Consider the following 24,935-nt stretch of genomic DNA (forward strand, 5'->3'; position numbering starts at 1 on the left):
CCACCAAGCAAAATAAGCAAGTAATATCTATGTTTGCCTTCCTGTATATCCGTATCCAGGCTGCATCCTTGAAGGATAAGTGGGGTCTGGGCTACAAACCCAGCAACAACAGATCCAAGAGCATCTCCGCCACCGGCGCCCGACCACCACCACCACCACTTCCAAAGAGGATGGAGAGGCAGAGGTGAGATGCACACATACGCCATATACAGGCGTTCACACAAACACAAGATGCAAAATATTGTTAACTGCATCACAGAAAAGAACTATATACAGAAGAATTGAGGCTCATTATCATCAATGTATCTTTAAACCAGAAGCGACTAAAGTGACTGAAGTTAGTTTTCTATGGAGGGCAAGTGAACTGGGAGGCCAGAGCAAATTTCTGAAGTTAAAAGTCTGTTATTATTATGTAATGAGTTATGAAGCGATTTGGCCAAAACCAATTGGAATGTTCCAGGTTGACAAGCCAGAGCCGTGCTGTGATTAGCTAAGTCAAGCAGGTATTATCGCGTCGATAGCAAATGCAGCGATGTCATTGTGAATCCTCTTCAACGGCCTCAGCTACTTGGTCACTTTTGTTATCTGTGATGTACATGTGAAGTTAGAGTTAATTTTATGGTGTCCTTGACCACTGGAACCTGTTGTTTCAGCTCCAGGTTGGGAGAGATGGACGACCTTCCTGACATTCGAGTGGATGTTGCATCCCCAGGACCACGTGTCACCTTTAACATCGACACGGTAGAGACAGTGAGAGAGGGAGAAAGAGAGAGAGAGCGTGTGCGTGTGCGTGTGCGTGTGTGTGTGTGTGTGTGTGTGTGTGTGTGTGTGTGTGTGTGTGTGTGTGTGCGCGCGTGTGTGTGTGTGCGTGCACGTGCACGTCTTTGCGTGCTTTTGTGTTTACACGTCCAACTGTGTGTATGTATACATCTGTATGTCTGTGTGCGTGAGTGCATGCCCACATGTGTATATGCATGTACTTTATATGTTAACTATTTGAATAGTTTGTTCTGTACCTTTTTTGGATGCTGTGTGTTCATACATCACTTAACACTGAGTGGTCCACTTGTCATCGTGCTGTTTTGAACTGTGCTACATTCTCATGTGTCCCAATCACTTTCACTGCACAGCACCTTATATCCTGTGTGCGTTTTGGAAGGAGCTTTTAACGTAATTCTGTAATAGTGAATTTCCATAGACTCCTACGAAACGTACACTTTTTATGCTACACACACACACACATGCACACATTTCCACTCAGACACACGCACGCACACACGCACACACACACATTTTCAGACAAACTGTTTTACACACATACATGCACACACAAGCACCAAAGACCCCTTATTTCAGTTCATTTGTGGATGAGTTCTCATTATTTTGTGTTCCAAGACGGGAGATGTCACTTTGGACAGCCCACTCCCTCTGAGTCCGGCTGACTCTGTCTTCAAGGTACTTCGCCACAATCCAATAATCATTCCCACAAAGGAAATCTGAGCAGCAAATCTGAGCAGCTTTTTTCCCGCTTTTCGCGCTCGCTCGACTCACTTACCCCCTTCCGTCTGCCGTCACGCTTGGGGGGAAAGCAAGCAAAGCAAGTCAAGTCAAGTCTGTGAAATTGACCTTCCTCTCGGCCCCTGTGTCTACTTATCTGAGCTGATTTGGGACGTCTGGTGTTCCTCTGTGGTCCTCTGTTTGACAAAGCTCTTCTGTTGTCTTGCTCCGCTCTGTGGATTTTCTCTCACATGTTCTTCTCCCTTTCCCCAATGTCTGCCTTTTTACACTGGCTCTGGTTTCTGCCCCCCTTGTCAAGCTGGAATTATAATTGGGCGATTGCACACACTCTCAAATCCTGACAGACTTACTCAGACACACGAAACCTACAAGATAAAGTACAGTGCACAGTGACGCACGCACACGCACACGCACACGCACACGCACACACACATCTCTGCCGCACACAGGCACATGCTGCACACACTATACATGGTGGGGAAAATGGGGTTGCTGTGTGATTTTTGTCTCTCTGGAGTCTGTCTGTCATGTCCATTTCCATGCCTTCATCTTCATCCTAACCTTCATGTTTTCTTCATTTCGGCAATCTTCTTCCTCCTCGCGGCCTACCCATCCCATCCCTCTCTCCTCCGCTGGCGGGTTAGGGTATTGCGCTTTAGGTGAGGTGAGGGGAGGGCCTGAGGTGCAAGGGCTAAAGTGATACTGCATCATTTCTGGAATTAAGCTCATTTTACACCTCCCCTTGAGTTAAAATGAGTTTTATCCTTCTCCTGTCCACTTTTTGTCTGAGTCTGGCAGCTCAAATTCTACCCTCAAGTTAGCATATGTAATAGAATCGTATGGCACCAGCTAACAGCTAGCTGGTACCATAGGATTCAATGATAATTGCTGGCTTGGAGGTAGAAAGGTAAAACTCAATTATTGAACTCAGGGGAGCTGTATAATGAGCTTATTTCCAGAAATTGTGCAGTATCACTCTGGACATCATGCATCAGAAGCCCTCGAAGATGTCGGTCTTTACACAGGCATCTTCAGCTACTTAACCCAAATATCCTACTGAACTTGGGGCATTGGTAATCAATTATTAACCACTGCTGTTTCCAATTGGGCTTCTGTCGGGGAACTCTAGTATACTAACTGTCCAGTCTGACCTTATTAAAAATTAACTCAACTTATTGAAAACTATTAATAAAATGTTACAAGATTATTTTAATCTAATCAGATGAGGTTTTATTCGCCACATACTGAACTAATGTATCAGTCATTCGGCTGTAATTGAAACATTTTCACTGACTGTACAATGATGAATATTATATATAATATAGTGTGTATTTTAGGGTTACTTAATATTCTCACTCTGCATTTAATATTCATATAGAAAAATACAGCTTTACTTAAGGGTAGAGCAATGCTTAGATGGGAAGCCATGAAGGATGGATTTAGAAGGAATTAGAGACAGACGACAGACAGACAGACAGACAGAGAGTTTAGGATTTGGCCACCCAAAAAGGCTGAGCAAAGCCTAGCCTAGCCTAGCCTATCTCACTGACGTGCTGTCTGTCGCTGCTGCCTGTGGTTGTTGAAGTTCCCGGAGGAGACAGAGGTGGAGCTGTTGTCCATTGCCATCGACGCCAACGACACATCGCCATCGTCGCCCCGTCACCCTTTCCCGCCGTCACCATCCTCCCGCTCAGTGTTCAGTGCCCCTGGCACGCCCGCCGCACTCTCACCAAGCAGCCTTCCCTCCTTCCAGCACGACGGCGGCCGAGACCGCGACCGGGACAGAGACGAACTCTCCTCCTCTACCTCCGACGACTCGGACAAGGAGGATGATATCGTTCGGGACCGGCCCTTCGGCTACTACACACGCCGGCCCAGGTGAGACACGGGCGCGCTGCCTGGCACACACACACACACACACACACACACACACACACACACTCTCACACACACTCTCACACACACACTCAGATACACTCAGCTACCATGCATGGCCCGGGTAAGACACACACACTCAGACACACACATTCACACACACACACACGCACTCCAACGCACTCGGCTACTACACACGGCCCAGGTGAGACGCACGCACGCACGCACGCACACGCACACACACAGCCACCACAAACAGCCAAGGTACGTGTACACAAAATGTATTATATAATAATAGTGATGATGTAGTCTGTTTGATGATACCGTAATAGTAAAGTCTGAGGTCTGCAATCCAGAGTGTGGAAGAACTTCATTGTAATCAGTTAGTCATAACTAAGAGCTCATACGTTTGGTTTGGGTAGAGAAAGTATAATTCTCTCGTGATAATCAAGCGACCATGTCAAACGTCTTCAGATGTTGTTCCTCATTGAACTGGTGGTGCTTATGGTGAAATATGCCCCCATTTGGATTGTGTGTGATTTTGTTTGTGTGTGCGTGTTTTTGTGTATGTGTGTGTTCTGAGTGTGTATGCTAGCATGTGTGTATTTGCATGTGAGTATTAGTATAAGTGTTTGTGTCTGTTCTTATTTCCCCATCTCAGTTCTGCCTGCAAAGATTTTCTCAAACTCAGCCCACCCGATGCAAAGGAGTGTGCTCAAAATTTAAGTGCATTCCAATATGCGACCTTGCATCCTCCACTTGGGCTTGTGGCCTCACGTTTTGCTGATGCCCCCCCAAAATTAGTGTGCATCATTATTAGGCAACTTCGTTTTCCTCTGGGAAAATGAGCCACAAAAGAGATCTTACAAACTCTGTAAAGACTATAAACAATTTTCAAGTCTTCTAGAGGGTTGTGGCTGTCTTGAAATATTGGTCACATCCATCTAATGCACCGTTACAAGCCATCAGTGTCACATGACATGTGCTCACAAAGTAACTGCCAGATTGAGAAGAATTGAAGATGAAACTACCACAAAACTATTACCCTGCAGTGCTGGTATATTCCAGATCTGAAACCTACATCGACTGTCAGCAAGAACATTGTATTCAGCACTCAGAGACATGGACAAGGTAAAACAGGCTGAAACCTGAAGACCACTCAGCAAGTAACTTAAGTCAAGACTGGGTCAAGAAATCTCTTTAGACAGTTTTTTCAATGGTTTTATGAACTAGTGAAAGTGACTGTTAATGGACCAGGTCGATGAGCCTATGGCTAGATCAGTAATGTGCACACTCAGATCAGTTCCTGAGTTCCACTCAAATACCAGCAGATTACTGCATAAATACCATTGTCTTCATAAAAGATGCAATTTTCTCCCTCTAAAAGATCCAGCCATGGGTTCATCCACCCTGTCTGTCAAGAGTCACTTTCCCAAGTCCATAAAACCTTTGAAAATTTTGACCCCAGGTATTTTTGCCCCCGTTTTGACTTAATTAAGTTGTTGAATGGTTGTCTGGTGTCATCCCTTCTTACCTTTGCCATGTCTCTGAGCGCTCAATACCCTGTTTTTCTGGACACTCTGTGTTTGTTTCTGTTCTGGAATATGATAAGACTGCAGGGTAATATATTTTTTGTAGTTTCGTGTTAAATTCTTCTCAATGTTTGGCAGTGACATTTCTTAAGAGACTGATGACTTTGTAACGGTGCATCTGATAGTTCTGTGCGAACGTGACCAACATCTTGCAAATTTCAAGACAGCCACATCCCTCTAGAACACTTAAAAATTGTTTGTAGACATTTCAGAGTTTGTTAGATCTATTTTGTGGCCCATTTTCCCAGAAGAAAACAAAGTTGCCTAATAATTATGCACACCTGATATAAGGTGTTGGGCACCTTCGACCACACCCCCATCTTATTATACAAATATACATGACCTGGAATGCTTAAATCAAATGGGTTTTCATGTTCATATAGATTGCTGTTGGAAAATATGCATAAAATGCATAAAATGGTCAAAAAACACGTTTGCCTAATAATTCTGCACACAGTGTATATTCAAGCATTTTTTGAAGTGGGTATACGTACCGTATATATTTGTGCTATTCAAAACAATGGATCAATCAATTTTAAGTGGGTATACTGAAGCCCCTAAAATTATGAAGTGGGTATACTCCTTACAGTATACCCGCGTTCTATGTAGACTACACCACTGCCATCTACAGTGCCAAAGGAACTCAATTTATTCTCAACTAAAGGTCTCCTTTAGGGGGCGTTCACATGACATCACATGGACCCAGGATATGCACAGGCGTGAATCTTACTCTACTCTCTTTGGCTGCCTGTCTCTCCTACTCTCAGCCCGTCCCATAAGAAGGCATCTGGCTTTGCCGCCCTGTTCGGCGCGTCCACCCCATCTTCCACGCCGCAGCGCAGCATCACGGCGCCCCCCGAGCGCAACATCGACTTCGAGCTGGACGTGCGCGTGGAGATCGACAGCGGCAAGTGTGTGCTGCACCCCACCACCCAGCAGCCGGAGCATGACGACGTGGCATCGCGCAGGTACCGTACACTCGTCAAATTATTGATTTTATTGTTAAGGCTTCGGTCACCAAACTTCCCCATTATATCTGCAATCTTCTGACTCTTTGCACTTCATCATATGTTACACGTTCTTCTTCTTCACACAAGATGTTACTACAGTCTTTCACTCCTCATACTGAATTAGGGAAAACAGGCTTTTCTTTTTTTTTGCTCTACAACTCTGGAATGATTTTTAGGAGAGCAATACCGTGTATACACAGAGGAATGTCATTGCTTTTAGAATTACTACACATAACTTTTAGCTGCCACTGTGTTTCATGTAAGTTTGCTGTGTGTTTCTGTGTGTGTCTGTGTGTGTGTGTGTGTGTCTGTGGCTGTGTCTGTGTGTGTGTGTGTGTGTGTGTGTGTGTGTGTGTGTGTGTGTGTGTGTGTGTGTGTGTGTGTGTGTGTGTGTGTGTGTGTGTGTGTGTCTGTGTGTGTGTGTGTGTGTCTGTGGCTGTGTCTGTGTGTGCATGCGTGTGTGTGCGTGTCTGTTTTGTGTCTGTGTGTGTACGATGCGTGTGTCTGTGTTTGCGATGCGTGTGTCTGTCTGTGTGTGGGTGTGCGTCCGTCCTGCAGGAGTTGCGACCGCAGCTCTCGCTCGCTGGACCAGGAGTCGCCCCCTAAGCGGCGTAAGCTGCACCCCAGCTTCACCTCCACCTCCACGTCGCAGCTGCTGTCCAAGCGCATGCCCGCCTCCCTGCAGAACAAGAGCGAAGTGGAGACCACCGTCTTCTACATACCCGGCGTCGATGTCAAGGTCTGGCACCCACCATGCATGCATTCACAGACAGACAAGCAAGCAGGCAGGCAGGCAGGCAGGCAGGCAGGCAGGCAGGCAAACAGGCAGACAGAAAGACAGACAGACGCACACACACATTCACACATTCACACATTCACACATTCACACATTCACACACACACACAAATATTCAACTGCATAAAGCTTATCTCTTATGTGACCTTGGTCGTTGGTCTCGAAATTGTAAGATTGACAGTTGGAGTCCTATATCAGTGCAAAGAATGTAGTCTTATAACCTCTTATCTATTGCAGAAATGCCTGTGACCATGGGACTTAATTGACCCCACTTTGTTCTTTTATTCAAGTTGTGTACTTACTGTGTTTTACAAGGACACCATTGTTTAACTCCTATTTCACAGTTTGTTATTAACATTGAGGTATTGGGCTGAGTGTACGTTTGATGATTAATTTATTATATTACTGTTCAATTATATAAATATTTAAATATTATATTATAAGTTATACATTTAAAGAAAATATAGTAATATGAACATCATATTAAACCTGGGTTACAATTGAATAGTGTGTTAACGATGTTGATGTATATCGTAATGTAATATAACAATTCTATCTTCTGTTCTCATGGTCCACAGCTGCACTACAACTCCAAGCTCCTGAAGACAGAGTCTCCCAACGCCTCGCGCGGCTCCTCGCTGCCCCGGACGCTGTCCAAAGAGTCCAAGCTGTTTGGTATGAGAGAGCTGCCCAGAGACATCCCCAGCCCCCCCATCTCCACCAACGCTACTGCCCCCCCTGGCAGGACTAACTCCCTTCACCCTCCCCCTCCCCCTCCTATACCTTCAGGTATACGTACAAGTTAGTTTCTCTCAAAGGGGAATGTGCATGAGTGTGTACGATGTGCGCATATACCTGCACACACACACGCACGCACACAGCTGCACCGTGGATGCATGCATTGCGCACAGTGAGTGCTGGTGTGAAGGATGGAAAAGATGCATCTGCATGCTCAGAAGTACACACATACGGATACACATGCGCACACGCATACACACTAAGCTTATACTGCCCTACAAATGCAAAGCGCAGTAACTACGCCAACATTGAAACAGAAAAATGCCATCAGAGCCTTGGTATTAGGTTGGATATTGCAGTTACTGCCAAGTTGGCATGGCAATATCTCTGGAACTTGACACATTTTGACCATAAGGCTTTGTCACAAGATAAAGGAGATTTTTATGAATACCATTTTCAGTCTAACCTCAGTTTGAAAAAAGTGCATTTAATGCACTTTGCCTTTGTAGGGCAATATATGCATGTGTGTCTGTGTGCCACGCTATAGACTCCACATCTGCTCAAAGAGGCAGCAGTATGGAATGGAAGGCTCTGAATGGGATCTGACCAATGCCTTGGTGTGCTGAGCTTACGTGAATCAGTTGCTCCAGTAGCAAATGTTTGGGATATTTTTATTTTCAACTCCCCTTACTAACCTGCATGTTATACATTAGGTGTAAAATGGTATGTAAGATGTGGCTCTCTCATTGTAGCTGCCATGCTTTGTCTGTGCCATACATATATCTGTGCTGTATGTATTAAGTTATGAGTGCACTGTCTGTCCTGGCTTCATTTTTGTGCTATTTATGGCTTTGTTGGTATTGGTGTGTAATGGTCTGATCATCACTTGGCTTGTGAGTGAGTATGATCTGATTGACACACCCAACTGGCCTGGCCCTGGTATTGTTCTAGTGTTTTTGGGTGCTGTTTGCTGTCTGTGCTATAGTCTGTACTAGGGCTGCACAATACATTGAAAATCAGGATTTTTAGCCGCGACTATTAATCATCATGGCCGTGATGATTTACTCATGTTAGCACCGGCCTTCAGGCATCGTTGAAGTCTCTAAATTACATTCTGTGCAAAATGCAGTTATTTATTGTTGTTTAGTAATCATGCAGCCCTAGTCTGTACTGTCTGTTGCTGTACTCCGCACTGTTGTCTGCACTGTCTACTACTGTGATATGTTTGCTATGTATGGGTCATGTTAAATTTCCTTCATTTCTTTTCTTGATTCCTTCCTTGATTCCCTCATCTCTTTCATTTTGATTTGATTTTAATGAATGACGTTTACTCTATGTTGTCACATTAGGAGGCCCCAAAGCTAAGGGTGGCCTGGGTGTGAAGACGGCCAAGCTGTATGCGTGGGTGGCTCTGCAGACCCTGCCTGAGGAGATGGTCATCAGCCCCTGCCTCCTGGACTTCCTGGAGAAGGCCCTGGAGACCATCCCCATCACACCCGTGGACAGGAACTACACAAGTGAGAGCACAACTTTTCTTTCTTAAAAATATGTTTTTAGGGCGTTTTTATGCCTTTGCTCAGGACAGGGGTGTGTGTGTGTGTGTGTGTGTGTGTGTGTGTGTGTGTGTGTGTGTGTGTGTGTGTGTGTGTGTGTGTGTGTGTGTGTGTGTGTGTGTGTGTGTGTGTGTGTGTGTGTGTGTGTGTGTGTGTGTGTGTGTGTGTGTGTGTGTGTGTGTGTGTGTGTGTGTGTGTGTGTGTGCCCCCGTGCATGCGTGCGTGCGTGCGTGTGTACGTATTTTTATGTGTGTGTTTGTGCTTTCTTGTGTGTGTGTGTGCGTGTGCATGTGTCCATATTAATGTGTCTATATGTGGGCAGACGTGAGCGCTCCAGAGGAGGACGTGGGCCACTTTGACTCGGTGGAGCCCTTGGAGGAGTCCCAGGTGTCTCTGGTCTCCTCCGCCACATCCCCCTACTCCTCATTCCCCGTCGACGTCGTCGTCTACGTCAGAGTCCAGGTACTACATCCAGAGCCGCTTTTACCAATAAATAGATTGGGCTGTTGCCTAGGGCCCCTCCAAATTTTGTCTGTTCACTTGCACTTTGTATTGCAACAAGTGATGTTGGCTATGATTATGTTCTCGGTTGTAGGTCGTTTTAGATGAAAGCGCCTGCCAAGTGTAATGTAATGTAATGTAATGGAGTGCAGGACATTCGATTACATTTGGCAGGAGTTTTCATCTAAAACGACCTACAACCGAGGACATAATCATAGCATAAATCACTTGAAATAGCAAAACACAGACTCATTCTGACTGAAGAACTTTAATCTCTAATACAATATTTTGTACAAATAATTATTTTGTGTTTGTCTGGCACTCCAGCCGTCCCAGATCCGTTTCAGCTGCCTGCCCATGTCGCGTGTGGAGTGCATGCTGAAGCTGCCGTCTCTGGACCTGGTCTTCTCCTCCAACCGTGGCGAGCTTGAGCCCCCCAGCACCACAGTGGGCCCCCACCCCCCTCCGCCCGACACTGCCAGCGCCCAGCACACGCCCTCCTCAACGCCGCCCTCGTACCACAACGCGCACCGCGTGCCGGGCAGCAAAGGTAACAGTGCCGTTACTAACATTACAGAGGCTAAGCTCCTATCTTCAGATGTGCTTTTAGTTATTGTACTACGAGTTATTTTTTAAATGCTGCAACATTCTAATCTAAATGGTAATGCATTGTATATCTATAGTACTGTCGGATAGCATTATTAACTAAGGCACTGCCAAGTGATTCAGTGTTTTTTTTTCAGTAAGCAAAGGATGATGATTATTTTGATGTTCATTTTTAAGCATGAAAGTACTGTAACTGTAAGGGGCCATGACGCCTACATTTATGTCACCTGTAGAGCCTTGTCTGGATGGAGCTCAAAGTCAAAACACACAAGGAACTGGTCAGTTAAAGAAAAAAAACACAATGCACTGTTGTTTTGTTTCATCTTTCAGGTTTAGCCTGCATTCAGGCTACCTTGCATGAACACTTGGGCTTATTTTTTTGGGTGGGTGTATTTTGAAAAAGCAGTTTCCCTGGTTGCTAATTAACCCTTACTTCTCCAAACCAGCAGGTGCGTCGCCGTCCCTGGGCAGTCCTCTTGGGCGGAGCAGACACAGCAGCAGCCAATCAGATCTGACGGGTCCGCCACCCAACTCCTCAGGCCTCAGCTTCACCGCCTGCATGTCGGACTTCTCCCTCTACGTCTTCCACCCTTACGGAGCCGGCAAGCAGAAGTCTGCCGTCACTGGCCTGCCTCCTGGGCCCGGGCCATTGGGTAAGGCTGAACCTCCATGTCCACGCTGGACTTTCTCAGTGCACATCAGATGAGATGTGTCAAAAATAAATGTAAAAGTAAAAAAAGAAAAAGAAAAACAGTTTCGTTCCAGATCAGCTACTATACACTGGTATTTGTTAGGTTTTTAGTGTTTTTCAGTAACAACACAATATCTCTCCCATTAGGTACAATGGAGTAAAAGGTGTAACAGCTATGTAATATCATGTGCTAGTGCTGTATACTTACACCATGACTTTACTTTAACTTTTACTTTGGACACCTCTGGTGCACATGTCAGGGAGTGTTCACATTGGCAGCGGTTTTCTATGGTCCGTGTTAGTAGACATTTTTATTCTGTAAGTACCTCTAGAGTGGGAAAAAAACGGTCACGCTCAGGGAAACAAGCGAAAAGCGATTACAGTTAAGAATAAGCTTATTAGAACAGAAATGAGGACAGAGCTTGAACTAGAAGCAGACCTTATAACAGAAAGTAATTAAACAGCTGGAAAAGAATACGTGACTTTGATGATCATGTGCACATGGAAGTTTACATATATGGGTCAATTAAGTTTTTTTGGGCTTAGACGTCGGGTAGTACAACAACAGCTAATGCCCATACATGAATTAGTAAGTAATGTGATCGTTACATTGGCTACCTGGATTCAATTCCAGCCCAAGGTTTTGCCGAACCTACCCTGTCTCTCTCCCCAGTCATTTTTTTTTAAATAAAGCAACGACTACTACTACTACTACTACTACTACTACTACTACTACTACTTCTATTTCCTGTCCCTCTGTCCTGTCACTATCAAGGCATACAAAAAAATCCCAAAATAATACATTAAAACTATCCTTGAATTATGTTGCTATTGGGAACCAATATAGATACTGGCCCCATCCCTAATCATCATGTCTTGTATTGTGTTGAAATCCCACTACAGGTGCAGTGGATGAAGAGGCTTCCTCAGTGACAGGCAGGAAGGATTCCCTGTCAATCAACCTGGAGTTTGTGAAGGTCAGCCTGTCACGAATGAGACGCACAGGATGTCTCCCCTCCATAGACACCTTCCTCAAGGGCGGCAAGATGGACACCACGCTCATCAACATCTCTGGTAAAGTCAAACTTACAACAAGGAAAAGTGGGATAGATCTCTGCACACTGCTCTTCTTTGCTGGAAGTGTATTAGGTGAACTGCACATTTCTGACGAAGCAACAGCGAAACGTGTTTTTTTCTTTATAAACCTCCAGCAACGAAGACCAGTTTGCATTGATTTATCCCCCCTTTTCCTTGGATTACTTTGACTGCACCTCACCAGCGCCTGGACATTGGTTGTGCACAGGGAATCTGCTTTGGGTTTTCAAACTTAAAACACTTGTTCAAAGCACAATGTTCAGGCTACTGAATCTTAATCTCAATACTCTGCATTGTTTATTTAAAAATGTACATTAAGTGGTTTCAAGGTGCCAACATGCACGTTGAATGAAAGTGACGTGAAATCACGTTCCTTAGTACTTAAGGTGCTTTAACACTAATAACAATGGATTATAATTAAATTGTAATTGTATCATGAAATTATAATTGTATTCCCTTGCAGAACGAAAATGTAATCAGCTGTGTGTGTGTGTGTGTGTGTGTGTGTGTGTGTGTGTGTGTGTGTGTGTGTGTGTGTGTGTGTGTGTGTGTGTGTGTGTGTGTGTGTGTGTGTGTGTGTGCGTGTGCGTGTGTTTGTGATTTATTTTTCCAGCGGTGTGTGACATTGGCTCTGCATCGTTCAAGTATGACATGCGTCGTCTGAGTGAGATCCTGGCCTTCCCCAGAGCCTGGTACCGCCGCAGCATCGCCCGCAGGCTCTTCCTGGGAGACCAGACCATCAATGTGCCACGTAAGTGCCAAATCCCATGGGGGCTGAGTACTTATCTGTAATACAGTATATATACTGTATCTGCCAGTATATTTATATATTTCTTGTTCCTTCTCAAAACAGTCATAATGTTTACACAACTGTAATAATGATGTAGGATTTTTTGGGAAATATGAATTTTGTTTGATTATGTTTGGTGTGTGCTTGCGTCTGTGTCTGTGTGCATGTCTGTGTCTCTGTCTGTGTGCGTGCCTGTGTCTGTGTGTAAACAGCCTCTGGTCCCGCCACCCCCGACTCTGTGGAGAGTATGGCCCAGCACCTGTCTCCAGAGTCCAGCCGTAAGGCCTACTGGAGGACCTGGGACGGCCAGAACTCCCACACCAATGTCTTCAACGACTCCCCGTCCTCACACACACACCTCAAGTCCCCGGCCACCGGCCGCACACGCAGCGTCTCAGACTCCTCCGCACCGCGTAGAGGTATGAACACACACACACACACACACACACACACACACACACACACACACACACACACACACACACACACACACACACACACACTTCAAAGATGCATTATTTAGCAATTTCATTAACGCACTTAAACTTTAACTTACTCAATTAGAGTGCTGCGGGTCCCGTCTTTGATCAAGACAATTTCTTAAACCCCCATCTTTCCCTCGGACTTCCGTATTTCTTGTGTGACCCTGAAATATCCTATCAGAAGAAGGCAATAGTACTACTTACGTATTTGTAATATGGAAGTTACCTTTGATTTATGCTTTGTAAATGTATATTTTCACCGCTTTGTGCAGATCCTGTATTATAACCTTATTGTCCTGAAAATTGTAATGGCCAGTCTGTTATTGAAAGCATTCTGTAATGTCATAGCAATGTTGTTATCATGTGGTTGGGTATGTCCAGCAAAGTGTGAATGTCGGCGGGTACATCTGCACAGTTTTCTGGTAGGCCTACAGCTCGACACAGCACGACTCGCCCACCACTTTTTGCTCTTTGATTGGGCACGACACAGCTCAATCGTGAAGCAAAAAGTGGCGGCCGATTCGCGCTGTGTCAAGCTGTAGGCCCACCAAAAAAACGGCAGTGGAAAAGAGCCTAAAGAGGCTACAACACAGTAAACGACTTCATATTCTCCCTTCCTGTAGACTCTGTGAGTAAAGCGTCCACTCCATTCCGTAATGCCAAGGGGCCTGGGCAGCAGGGCTCCCCCTGGGAGACGCTAGTGGTCTTCGCCATCAACCTCAAGCAGCTCAACGTCCAGATGAACATGAGCAACGTCATGGGCAACAACACGTGAGTGCAAGAGTGCCGCGCAGTTTTAAAGTGGTGGTGAATTTTTTTCTATGCATTCTTAATTTTTTTAATGAAGTGCTTAATGCACTCCAATCATTTGTTTGCAGTAAAAATTGAGAGCCTCATTTAGGGAACACAAAATTGGGGATATGAATGCCCCACTGCATCCCCCTTTCCGGCACCTGTGTGTGAGTGAACAGTCTAGAGCAGGAATGTCAAACTCAGGCCCGGGGGCCAAATTTGGCCCGCAAAGTCATTTTATCATGTCAAATCATTTCAAATGTGTATTAGTTGCCCCCCACTACACATTAATGTATTTTAATATGACTTGAACATGAAATTTTGGGCGTCACATGCCCATACAAATGCATCAGTGATGTCTACCACCGCACATTCTTTCGAACTACAATATCTGCTGGGATTGAGTGTTTAAGATGTAAGCATTTGAGTATTGTGAGCATGTGCGTGCATGCACAATTTCAGTACTTTTTGAATATTGAGTTCGGCCCGCGACTTCGTCCCAGATTTAGATTTTGGCCCACTGTGAATTTGAGTTTGACACCCCTGGTCTAGAGACATCAGGTGTCACGAGCAGCATCACCTACAAAACCTTGACACATTAAAATTGAACCTGTTATCAAGTTAAATTTTTCAAATATTTTGTCATGTGTGCAGTAAAGTCATTTTCCCTGCCCAGGAGATTGTAAGGAATAAATTGGTTATAATAAAAAAGTGTTGCGAGCCCTCTGTCCGAGACCTTAATCAGTAAATAAAGGCATAGAAGCCCTAAAGGCATAAAACCCCTAATATATATCTTTAAAAAATAACTTAATAAGTCGTATGTATGCATGTGTGTTCTTTGTGCCTTCAGCTGGACGACCAGTGGTCTGAAGAGCCAGGGCCGGCTGTCAGTGGGCAGCAACCGTGACCGTGAGATCAGCATGTCGGTGGGGTTGGGCCGCTCCAAACTGGACTCCAAGGGAGGAGTGGTGGGTGGAAACATAGACGTCAACACCCTGGAGATGGTCTGTAAGTACACAGTTTTTGTATGTGTATTTTCTAAAAGGACATCTACAAGGCTATCAAGTTAACTTAAGCTTTACTAGGCTATATTGAACATCGTAGTAAAAAAAAGTTAATTTTACTTCAAACCCACAGTCTCTGATAAGATGATCCTTGCAATCTCTGCTAAGATGATGATGTTCTCCTTCTAGCCCGCATACTGTGTGCGTGTGTGAGTGTGGATGCGTTCATGCGTTCATGCATACATGCGTGTGTGACAAATGTAAAGGGCACGAATAGACCAAACGCGGCTTGAGCGACACCGGTGACGGCAGTAGGCTTGAGCGACACCGGTGACGGCAGTAGGCTTGAGTGACACCGGTGACGGCAGTAGGCTTGAGCGACACCGGTGACGGCAGTAGGCTTGAGCGACAGTACCTGAATTTGTATTGAGTCGCTGGCGACAGAAGAGACAAAAGCAACTTCAGAAAATACAAGTATTATGCAAATGAGCTATTCGGTCCAGCGATGTCAGAATGTCAGAATGCTTGCATTCTGCTTTTAACGGGCATACTCATGTCACTCTTGCTATACAGTCCAGAGATTCGTGCTATCCAGTCCTGCTGCCGGTGTGTTGCCTGGTAAGACCCACTTCCTACTCCCTCCTCCTTAAACATGTTTCCTATCCCTTTGCAGCCCACATCTCGGAGCACCCCAACCAGCAGCCGAGCCACAAGATCCAGATCACCATGGGCTCCACGGAGGCGCGTCTGGACTACATGGGCTCCAGCATCCTCATGGGCGTCTTCAGCAACGCAGACCTCCAGCTGCAGGACGAGTGGAAGGTCAACCTCTGCACCTCCGAGGCCACCATGTCCGAGAAGAGGTATGATGCATTCAGTGCCACCCGTTAGTATTGGCACCCTTGAAGTTTAAGCACATTATGGGACATATCTCCAGACAACAAATAATAAGGTCAACCATGATTTTTCTATAGATAGCTTGTGGTTGATACTAAATGTAAAAATTATCAACAGCATTAAATACTAAACTACGAGAGGGAAAAAATTGAAGAAGGTAAAGCTCCTGGGATCACTGGTATTGGCACCCTTTACTGGATACCATTGTGGACACCTAATTTGACTCAAATTTGGTAGATAACAAATGGGAATCACCTTTGTCAAATTGCATTTTCCCATAGGACATGAAATAGGCAAGACATTTTTATATTTGTGTTTTAAATAGCCACCTCTTACATCTTGTGCGTCTTTGACAAATATGAAGATGAAGGAGCTGCCTGAGGACACCAGAAATGCTGTTATTAGCAAAAACAAGACCTCCAAATAATAAAAGGTCATCTCAAAAGACCCTGGTATACCATTTCCAACACTGTGTTGTGTTATTCAACAATCTGCCAAAAGTAGAGCTGTAAAGAATATCCTTGGATGTGGGGGTAAGGGAAGAAATTATGATAGAAGTCTGTGGAAGTCGGTGCAAATAATGACAAACCACAGGGTCTAACATCTACACACCTGAAGGCCAACTTTGAACTGTTTTGGGTAGTTTTTTTTTTCAATAAGCACCACAAGTTAACACAAAGTATTGTTTTTTGGTTGGAGGCAAAGGCAGACCACATTGCTTCATGAAAGTCATAAAAGGGAACACCTGAAGTCTATATAAGAGAATACAGGGAAAGCACAGCCCTTTTAAGATTTGTTTAAGGTCATATGAAGCAATAGTACAGCTTTTCAGTGGTGCACACAAACAGCATGTTTGCATATTCTGCAAGAAAGTCTTTAAGGAAAAGGACACCCTACCAAAAATCAAGCATGGTGTCAGATCCATAATACTCTGTCAACCCATTGATGCATTAGCTTTTGGAGGCTTTGGCCATATCACTGGTATCATGACAGGCATCACAGGTATTATCATTTACAGGAAAATGTGTAACCATGTGGCGCTGTACAGGGAAGTGGCAGTTGCAAGAAAAATGAATGTTCATTGGATAATTAAGTTGTCAGTAATGATTGATTTGATTGAGGTAGTTCAGTTGCCATTCTAGCTTGTCCGAGAAGAGGTACGATACGGTGCAGTGGCCGTCGCAATAAAATTGAATGCTCATTGGATAATTGAGTTGTCAATAATTGCTGATTTGATTGGGAAGGTCAGTTGCCATTCTAGCATCTTGGAGAAGGGGTACCGGGGAGTAGTGGTCACAATAAAATGAATGTTCATTGGCTTACTCATGGATAAACATTCATTTGATTGGCTAATTCAGTAGGCATGTCCAGGGAGAGGTACGGGGTGGACGTTGCCGCATAACCAATGATTCATTGGTCATTTCATCAATAATGGTTCATTTGATACAATTTGATACAATTTGAATTCCACCATGTTGTCAAGGGGAAAACATATGAAGTGGTGGTTGCAATAAAATGAGTGTTAATTGGCTAACGCATCGATAATGGTTTCTTTGATTGGCTAATTTAATTGGCTTTCCAGCCTGAGAGAGGCTGCGGGGGTGGTTGAAGTGAATTCATAGCCTAATTCATGCCTACTTTAATTGGCTAATCAAAGTGTCTTGTTTGCCTGGCAAAGGAACAAGCAAGGAGTGTTTAATGGTGCCTTGGAGGGTTGGTCATTAATCCACTCTAGTTTGTTAGTCTAACAGAAGTTTCCATGGGCACTTAAATCTTAGCCTCCCAACTCTGTTTGCCACGTATTGTTCAATATCTGCGGTTATAGGCATTAGGCAGTCTGCATATTTGGAGGAGGAGATCAAACTGAAGTAATCAAACTTGTGTGTGTGTGTGTGTGTGTGTGTGTGTGTGTGTGTGTGTGTGTGTGTGTGTGTGTGTGTGTGTGTGTGTGTGTGTGTGTGTGTGTGTGTGTGTGTGTGTGTGTGTGTGTGTCTGCGTGTGTTTCTACGTGTGTGTCTGCGTGTATTTGTGTGTGTCTGCGTGTATTTGTGTGTGTCTGCGTGTGTGTGTGTCTGCCTTGGTATGTGCGCGATGCAGTGAGATCTTTGTCCACGGGGACCTGCAGTGGGACATCTTCCAGGTGATCATCTCGCGCTCCACCACGCCCGACCTCATCAAGATCGGCATGAAGCTGCAGGAGTTCTTCACGCAGCAGTTTGACACCAGCAAGCGTGCCCTCTCCACCTGGGGGCCCGTGCCCTACATGCCCCCCAAGACGCCCGTCATCAACATCGAGAAGGGCGCCACCGAGTGTAAGTGTGTGTGTGTGTGTATCTGTGTGTGTGTGAGAGAAAGGGAGATGAAGAGAGGCAGAGAAAGATGTGCATTCAGTGTCAAAGGTGGAACAGAAACATCTTATAATGGGGTGATTCTTACATGTTCGACACCTGGGGAGTGCCCTACATACTGTAACCCCCAAGACGCCCATCATCAACATCGAGAAGGGCGCCACCGAGTGTAAGTATGAGGCAGAGAAAGATGTGTTCTCCAGCAGTTTCCAAACTGGGGGTGGAACCCCAGTGGGGGTCGTGGGAGGTACCGTTTAACTTGAACAAAAATAGGTTTTCTTATTTGGAAAGCGGGGGGATGGGGGTCACGAAAATATACTTGGGGCCAAAAAGGGTCCTGGAAGAAAAAGTTTGGGAACAACTGTACTCATTGTCAAAGGTGGAACAAAACATTTCTTGCACAATTAGCATAAAAGATGAGGTACTGTATGATCATATAACAAGTGATGGCCTAGCTGTATTTAGCGGTTACAATAAGACACTCATTTCCAACTCGCCTGATTTGGAGCTGTGTCAGACATTCAAGTGTATGGTGCATGCATGAATACAGGTTGCCCATCATTGGCAACAGAATAGCTGTTAGTTCAGTTCATCACCTGGTCCTACCAAAACAAGATCAGAAGGAAAGATCATGGATAGAGTTAAGTTGCGATGAAACACTAAGATGTTCCTCTCCTCTGTCCAACAGATCTGGACGCGGCCCACCACCGCCACTGGCCTGGCGTGCTGAAGGTCATCGCCGGCTGCCACATCTCGCTCTTCCAGATGCCCCTCCCTGAGGACGCCGTGCAGCTGGGCGGCTCCATGAGTCTCCACGGCAACCACATGACGCTGGCCTGCTTCCACGGCCCCAACTTCCGCTCCAAGTCCTGGGTGCTCTTCCACCTGGAGGAGCCCAACATCGCCTTCTGGACCGAGGCGCAGAAGATCTGGGAGGACGGTGAGGAGGAGAAACGAGACCATGCTAGTTATAGCCCAAAGTCATATTGTAGGCATAGGCCAACATCATATTGTAGTTATAGCCCAATGTCATATTGTAGTTACAGTCCAACATCATATTATATGCATCAGCCAACATCATATTGTAGTTACAGTCCAACTTCACATTGTAGTTATAGCCCAACATCATATTGTACTGTAGTTATACTGTAGCCCAATATCATATTGTAGTTACAGTCCAACTTCACATTGTAGTCATAATCCAACATCATATTGTAGTCATAGCCCAACATCATATTGTAGTCGTCATAGTCCAACATCATATTGTAGTCGTCATAGTCCAACATCATATTGTAGTCGTCATAGTCCAACATCATATTGTAGTCGTCATAGTCCAACATCATATTGTAGTTACATATAGCCCAACATCATATTGTAGTTACAGTTAGGGCCAGAAATATTTGGACAGCAACACAATCATCATCCTTTTCCACCCTATACCCCACCACAATGGATTTGAAATAAAACAAACAAGCTGTGCATTAACTGTAGACTCTCAGCGTTAATGTGAGGGTGTTAAAATCCATATCGCATAAACAGGAATGAAATGGCAACGTTTTTTGTGTGTGTTGCCCACTTTTCAAGGGATCAAAAGTAATTGGACAGTAGGCTTCTCAGCTATTTTCCAGTCAGATGTGTGTTATTCCCTTACTACACCATCACCAAGATGTCAATACAAGGTCTTAGAGTTAATTTGAAGTGTTCCATTTGCATTTCCATATATTTTTACGGAACATCCATGAGATCCAAAGTCCACCTGTCACCATCAATGATGCAAGCCATCATAAGGTTGAAAAAAATCAAAACAAACCCATTTGAGAGATGGGGAAACATTGAATATGACTAATTCAAGAGTTCAGAATGTTGGAAAAAAAAAATACCAGAGCAACACCAAATTACCTGGCAGACATGGAAGACATCCTCAATGCTGAGGATAACAGACAATATTCTGTATCTGGTGAACAAAAACCCATCTCCCAACAGTTGGCCAGATGTAGAACAGTGTCCAGGTGAACGGCGGATACATGTCCAAGGCAACAATCAAGAACATTGAGGAACACTTCACCATAGGAAATACAGAGGGTTTACTAAAAGATGTAAATTACTGATTGCATCAGAAATAGCAATACCAGATTTGGCTTTGCCAAACAACGTCTTAAAAAGACTGTATAGGTCTTGAGCTACATCCTATGGATAGAGGAGACAAAAATCATCTTGTACAAGGGTAATGGGAAGAAAGGAGTATAGAGAAGGGAAGGAACTGCTCATGATTCAAAGCATACCACCCAATCAGTGAATCATGGTGGTGGTAGTGTCATGGTGTGGGCATGCATATCTGTCAATACTATTTTCCCCTTGTATTTATTGATGATGAGGACTACAGACAAAAGCCACAGGATGAATTCTGAATATTTTCAGGCTATATTATCATGTCATATTAAACCTAATGGTTCTGAACTCATTGGACAATGCTTCACAGTGCAGATGGACAATGACCCAAAGCTTCATCTGAAAGCCACTAAGCCATTTCTACCCCAAAAAAGTGGAATATTATTCAATGGCCCAGTCAATCACCTCACCTGAATACGGTTGAGCAAGTATTTCACTTGCTGGAGCTAAAACTGAAGGGAAAATACCCTAAGAATAAGCAGGAACTGAAGACTGTTGCAATAGAGAGCTCACCATAGCATCACCAGAAATAAAACCAAGTGTCTATTGACGTCTATGGATTGCAAATTACAGGCTGTAACTGACGGGAAAGTATTTGCAACCAAATAATTAAAAATTGAAAGTTTGATGTATAAATACTAGACTGTCCAATTACTTTTGGTCCCTTAAAAATGGGGTGGCACTGATAGAAAATGTCATAATTCCTTCACAGTTCACTCAATTTGGAATCAAACACCCTCATATTAAAGCTAAAAGTCTGCGGTTAATGAACATCACGTTTGCTTCATTTCAAATCCATTGGGATGGTGTACAGCACCAAAAAGATGAAAATTGTGCAGATGTCCAAATATTTTTGGCCCTAACTGTACATATATAGCGCAACATCATATTGTAGTTACATATATAGCGCAACATCATATTGTAGTATAGCCCAACATTGTAGTTGTAGTCCAACATGGCCTTCTGGAGCGAGGCCCAGCAGATCTTTGAGGCGTAAGGAGTTGCATCGCTGCCTTTATCTTGGTCAATGATTAAGTGGAAATACGTCTTTAGTAACGATAAAATAAGGATTTAAAAAAACAAAACATGTTTTCATCTAAAAGAGTCTTCTATTGCCTGGGGGATAGTAGGGGGACACAGCGGCTTGTCCTTGCCAATGAAAGCTCTTTCTTGTTTTTGGAGGTCTTCCTGGCTTTCTGCTTTCACGGCAGGTTACTAGTACTTCCTCTTACAACAGTTTTAATAGATGAAATTATTATTAGAATGTTATCAAAAACACATACTGTAGTTACAACCCAACCTTGCTTCCTGGACTGATGCCAAAAGATCTGTGAGGACGGCGAGGAGAGAAACCATACAAGATCAGAATGCCCTTGATTAAGGCAATGTTTCAGTCCAGTGGATGTAAATTAATTCAATTATTTAGTGGCTTGTAATCCAGTGGGGTGTTCAGGCTTTGTTCTTTTTGGAGGTCATTGTAGCTCTCTACAACTTTGCTTGTGTTGAGTCATATTCTCCTGACAAAAGATTATGTGCTGGATATACTCATTGTTTGTAAGCCTTTTGTAAAACTTTAAATTAAGAATTGCTTTAATATGGCAAGGGCAATATTGTCTGCCCCAAGTGCTGTCGTTGTCCTACTCCCTATAGTAGGCTACTTCATATTAAGCCCATATTTTACCATCCTTTTTATCCTCTGTCTAAGTAAGACCTCTAGTGGCCTGAAAACATTCATAGCTCTTTGATTCACCCTACCAGTATGCCGTTAATGAGCTGTGAATGCTTTTATATTTGTTTGTTTTCGTCTAGGCTCTAATGACGACTCGACCTACATAGTTCAGACTCTGGACTTCCACTTGGGTCACAACACCATGGTTACCAAGCCGTGCGGCGCCCTGGAGAGCCCCATGGCAACCATCACCAAGATCACGCGGCGGCGGCACGAGAACCCTCCGCACGGCGTAGCCACGGTCAAGGAGTGGTTCAACTACGTCACTGCCATGAGGAATGAAGGTCAGACCATTAAGAATGTGTTGAGAACAGACCGTTAAGAATATGTGTGCAAACGTAAAACGCACGTATCTTTAAGTGCTTCTTGAAGGTTGAAGGAGAGGACCCTAGTCTTGTTGCCTCTAGTATGCACTGGTATTCTCTCACGCACACAAGGATCAACTATTCCCGTGTATTAGGCAAGACAAAGGTATGATGATCGTTAAAGCATGCCAAAAGCCAGTGATAACACCAAATGTCAGAAAATGTCAGTGATGCCGTAATCTTAATGTCATTTTATTGTGCAAGGTGGTCATTCTTATGAAACAAGTCCCAAGAGAGTGACACGGGAACCTTCCACTTTCTTCTCATTCATTCACTCACTCACTCACTCACTCACTCACTCACTCACTCACTCACTCACTCACTCACTCACTCACTCACTCACTCACTCACTCACTCACTCACTCACTCACTCACTCACTCACTCACTCACTCACTCACTCACTCACTCACTCACTCACAGGAATGTGAACGCAGGTAACTCTGAGAGCCTGTACGGTACATTGGACAAGACTCAACTATAACAATCGGCATTGAAAAAGCCAGTGAGATTGCAAAATGTCAGAAAATGTGTAATTAGTCCCACGAGGGAGACATAGGAAGGCTCAGTAAAGGGTCGATAATCTTCTGCTCTCCCACCCACACCTTAAGAGCTGTACCTGTAGAGAAACACACGTAGATGCCAGCAACTTGTGCTGAACCATTATACTGCATTAGGCACAACACAGTTATGACCATTATTAAAGACGTTGAGATAGAAACGTCAGAAAATCCCAGTGACATTGTAATTTTGATGTCATTACATTCTGTGTGGTCGTCATTGTTATGTAACGACTCCCAAGAGACTGTAGCAAGACCCCCATTTCAAATGGACAATAACCTTCCACTCTCTCATTCACTCTCTCTGCTCTCCCAGCCACACACTCTGAACCTGCTGAGGAATATGGATGCCAACATTTGCGAGAGCTTTTGCATTTGGCACTACATACAGTCAATCCGGAAAGTATTCACAGCGCTTCACTTTTTTCACATTTTATTATCTTACAGCCTCATTCCAAATGCTACAAATGAATCTCTGTTGTCAAAATCCTACACAAATTATTCCATTATGACGATTTGAAAAACAAGTTGTCTTGACAGTTTTGAAAATGTATAAAAAATAAAAAACAAAGAAATCATATTTACAAAAGTATTCACAGCCTTTGCTTAATACTTTGTAGAACCACCTTTGGCAGCAACTACATTCATTTTGTTTTTTCATTTCGAAATGAAAAGGGATTAAAAGGGAGGTCATCGGTGTGTGTTTCAACCTTTCAGTACATTGAAATTGTACATTTTGAGTCTGCACCTGGCTAAAATAGATGGGTGTGAGTTTTGAATGAAATCCTATGGAGAGTATCATGATCTGCTTCTGTAGTCACAGTGCATGTTGACATGCATGCTTCTTTAGGTGTAATTCAGATTTCCAATGTTGACAGCATTCATACATCCCCAAACGATATCAGTCCCACTACCATGCTTGACTAGCCAGATGATGCACTTTTTTGGTAAAATTCACTTATTTACCACCACACATGCTTAACGCCATCTATTTCTACAATGTACAATTTCAATGTACTGAAAGGTTGAAACACACACCTATGACCTCCCTTTAATCCCTTTTCATTTCAAAATGAAAAAATAAATGCAGTTGCTGCCAAAGATGGTTCTACAATGTATTAAGCAAAGGCTGTGAATACTTTTGTAAATATGATTTCTTCGTTTTTTATTTTTATACATTTTCAAAACTGTCAAGACCACTTGCTTTTCACATGGTCATAATGGAATAATTTGTGTAGGATTTTGACAACAAAGATTCATTTGTAGCATTTGGAATAAGGCTGTAAGATAGTGGAATGTGAAAAAAGTGAAGCGCTGTGAATACTTTCCGGATTGACTGTACGTAGTTCTAACAGTCAGCAAAGTAAAGGCTAGTCAGTGAGAAAAATATCAGAAAATGTCAACAACTTTGAATAGGATATTGTCCGACCTAGAAGATTCTAATAAACCCCAAGACACTGATCTAGGAAGATTCCATAAATGGACAATAACCTTGTGCGTCATGCTACCACTTTCCTCCAGCCACCCTCCCCAACAGAGCAGGAGTGTGTTTCTCGACAGCGTCGTTGCTAACTAAATTAGCAACTTACTTGGTTGCAATGCAGTTTCCCATTGGCAACCTACTGAGTTGCTAACTGGTTAGCAACGCCGCTTTCGAGAAATGGGGTCCTGAATCTGTTTTCGAAAGTTGACGGCAACAACTCTGGGAGCAAAAAATAAAACATGGTTATGACAGTCGGGGTTATAAAAGCCAAAGAGATGACAAAATGAGTGAATAACCTTATGCTCCATCATTCTCCCTCTCCTTTGCTCTTCCACCCATGTGG

At 43.9% G+C, this 24,935-nt stretch overlaps 1 protein-coding gene across 16 annotated transcripts in view; it reads left to right on the forward strand.

Annotated features, from left to right (window-relative positions):
* Window positions 1-24,935, forward strand: part of kiaa1109 (KIAA1109 ortholog) — a 100,961-nt gene that overhangs the window by 71,021 nt on the left and 5,005 nt on the right. For 5 of the 16 annotated variants that reach the window (XM_063184559.1, XM_063184570.1, XM_063184562.1 and 2 more), the window contains 21 exons: window positions 60-184; window positions 654-741; window positions 1,396-1,455; window positions 3,104-3,396; window positions 5,753-5,953; window positions 6,554-6,734; window positions 7,370-7,580; window positions 8,879-9,046; window positions 9,405-9,544; window positions 9,911-10,133; window positions 10,423-10,467; window positions 10,636-10,842; window positions 11,784-11,954; window positions 12,589-12,726; window positions 12,978-13,184; window positions 13,871-14,018; window positions 14,890-15,047; window positions 15,717-15,906; window positions 18,038-18,252; window positions 18,977-19,228; window positions 22,267-22,470. In XM_063184559.1, the coding sequence (XP_063040629.1) occupies window positions 60-184; window positions 654-741; window positions 1,396-1,455; window positions 3,104-3,396; window positions 5,753-5,953; window positions 6,554-6,734; window positions 7,370-7,580; window positions 8,879-9,046; window positions 9,405-9,544; window positions 9,911-10,133; window positions 10,423-10,467; window positions 10,636-10,842; window positions 11,784-11,954; window positions 12,589-12,726; window positions 12,978-13,184; window positions 13,871-14,018; window positions 14,890-15,047; window positions 15,717-15,906; window positions 18,038-18,252; window positions 18,977-19,228; window positions 22,267-22,470 (3,625 nt within the window). The remainder of the gene's footprint in view (window positions 1-59; window positions 185-653; window positions 742-1,395; window positions 1,456-3,103; window positions 3,397-5,752; window positions 5,954-6,553; window positions 6,735-7,369; window positions 7,581-8,878; window positions 9,047-9,404; window positions 9,545-9,910; window positions 10,134-10,422; window positions 10,468-10,635; window positions 10,843-11,783; window positions 11,955-12,588; window positions 12,727-12,977; window positions 13,185-13,870; window positions 14,019-14,889; window positions 15,048-15,716; window positions 15,907-18,037; window positions 18,253-18,976; window positions 19,229-22,266; window positions 22,471-24,935) is intronic. The other 11 variants (XM_063184567.1, XM_063184572.1, XM_063184575.1 and 8 more) reach the window with 8 other exon arrangements.

This window comes from Engraulis encrasicolus, chromosome 19 (assembly GCF_034702125.1).
Source record: "Engraulis encrasicolus isolate BLACKSEA-1 chromosome 19, IST_EnEncr_1.0, whole genome shotgun sequence".
Lineage (NCBI taxonomy): Eukaryota > Metazoa > Chordata > Actinopteri > Clupeiformes > Engraulidae > Engraulis > Engraulis encrasicolus.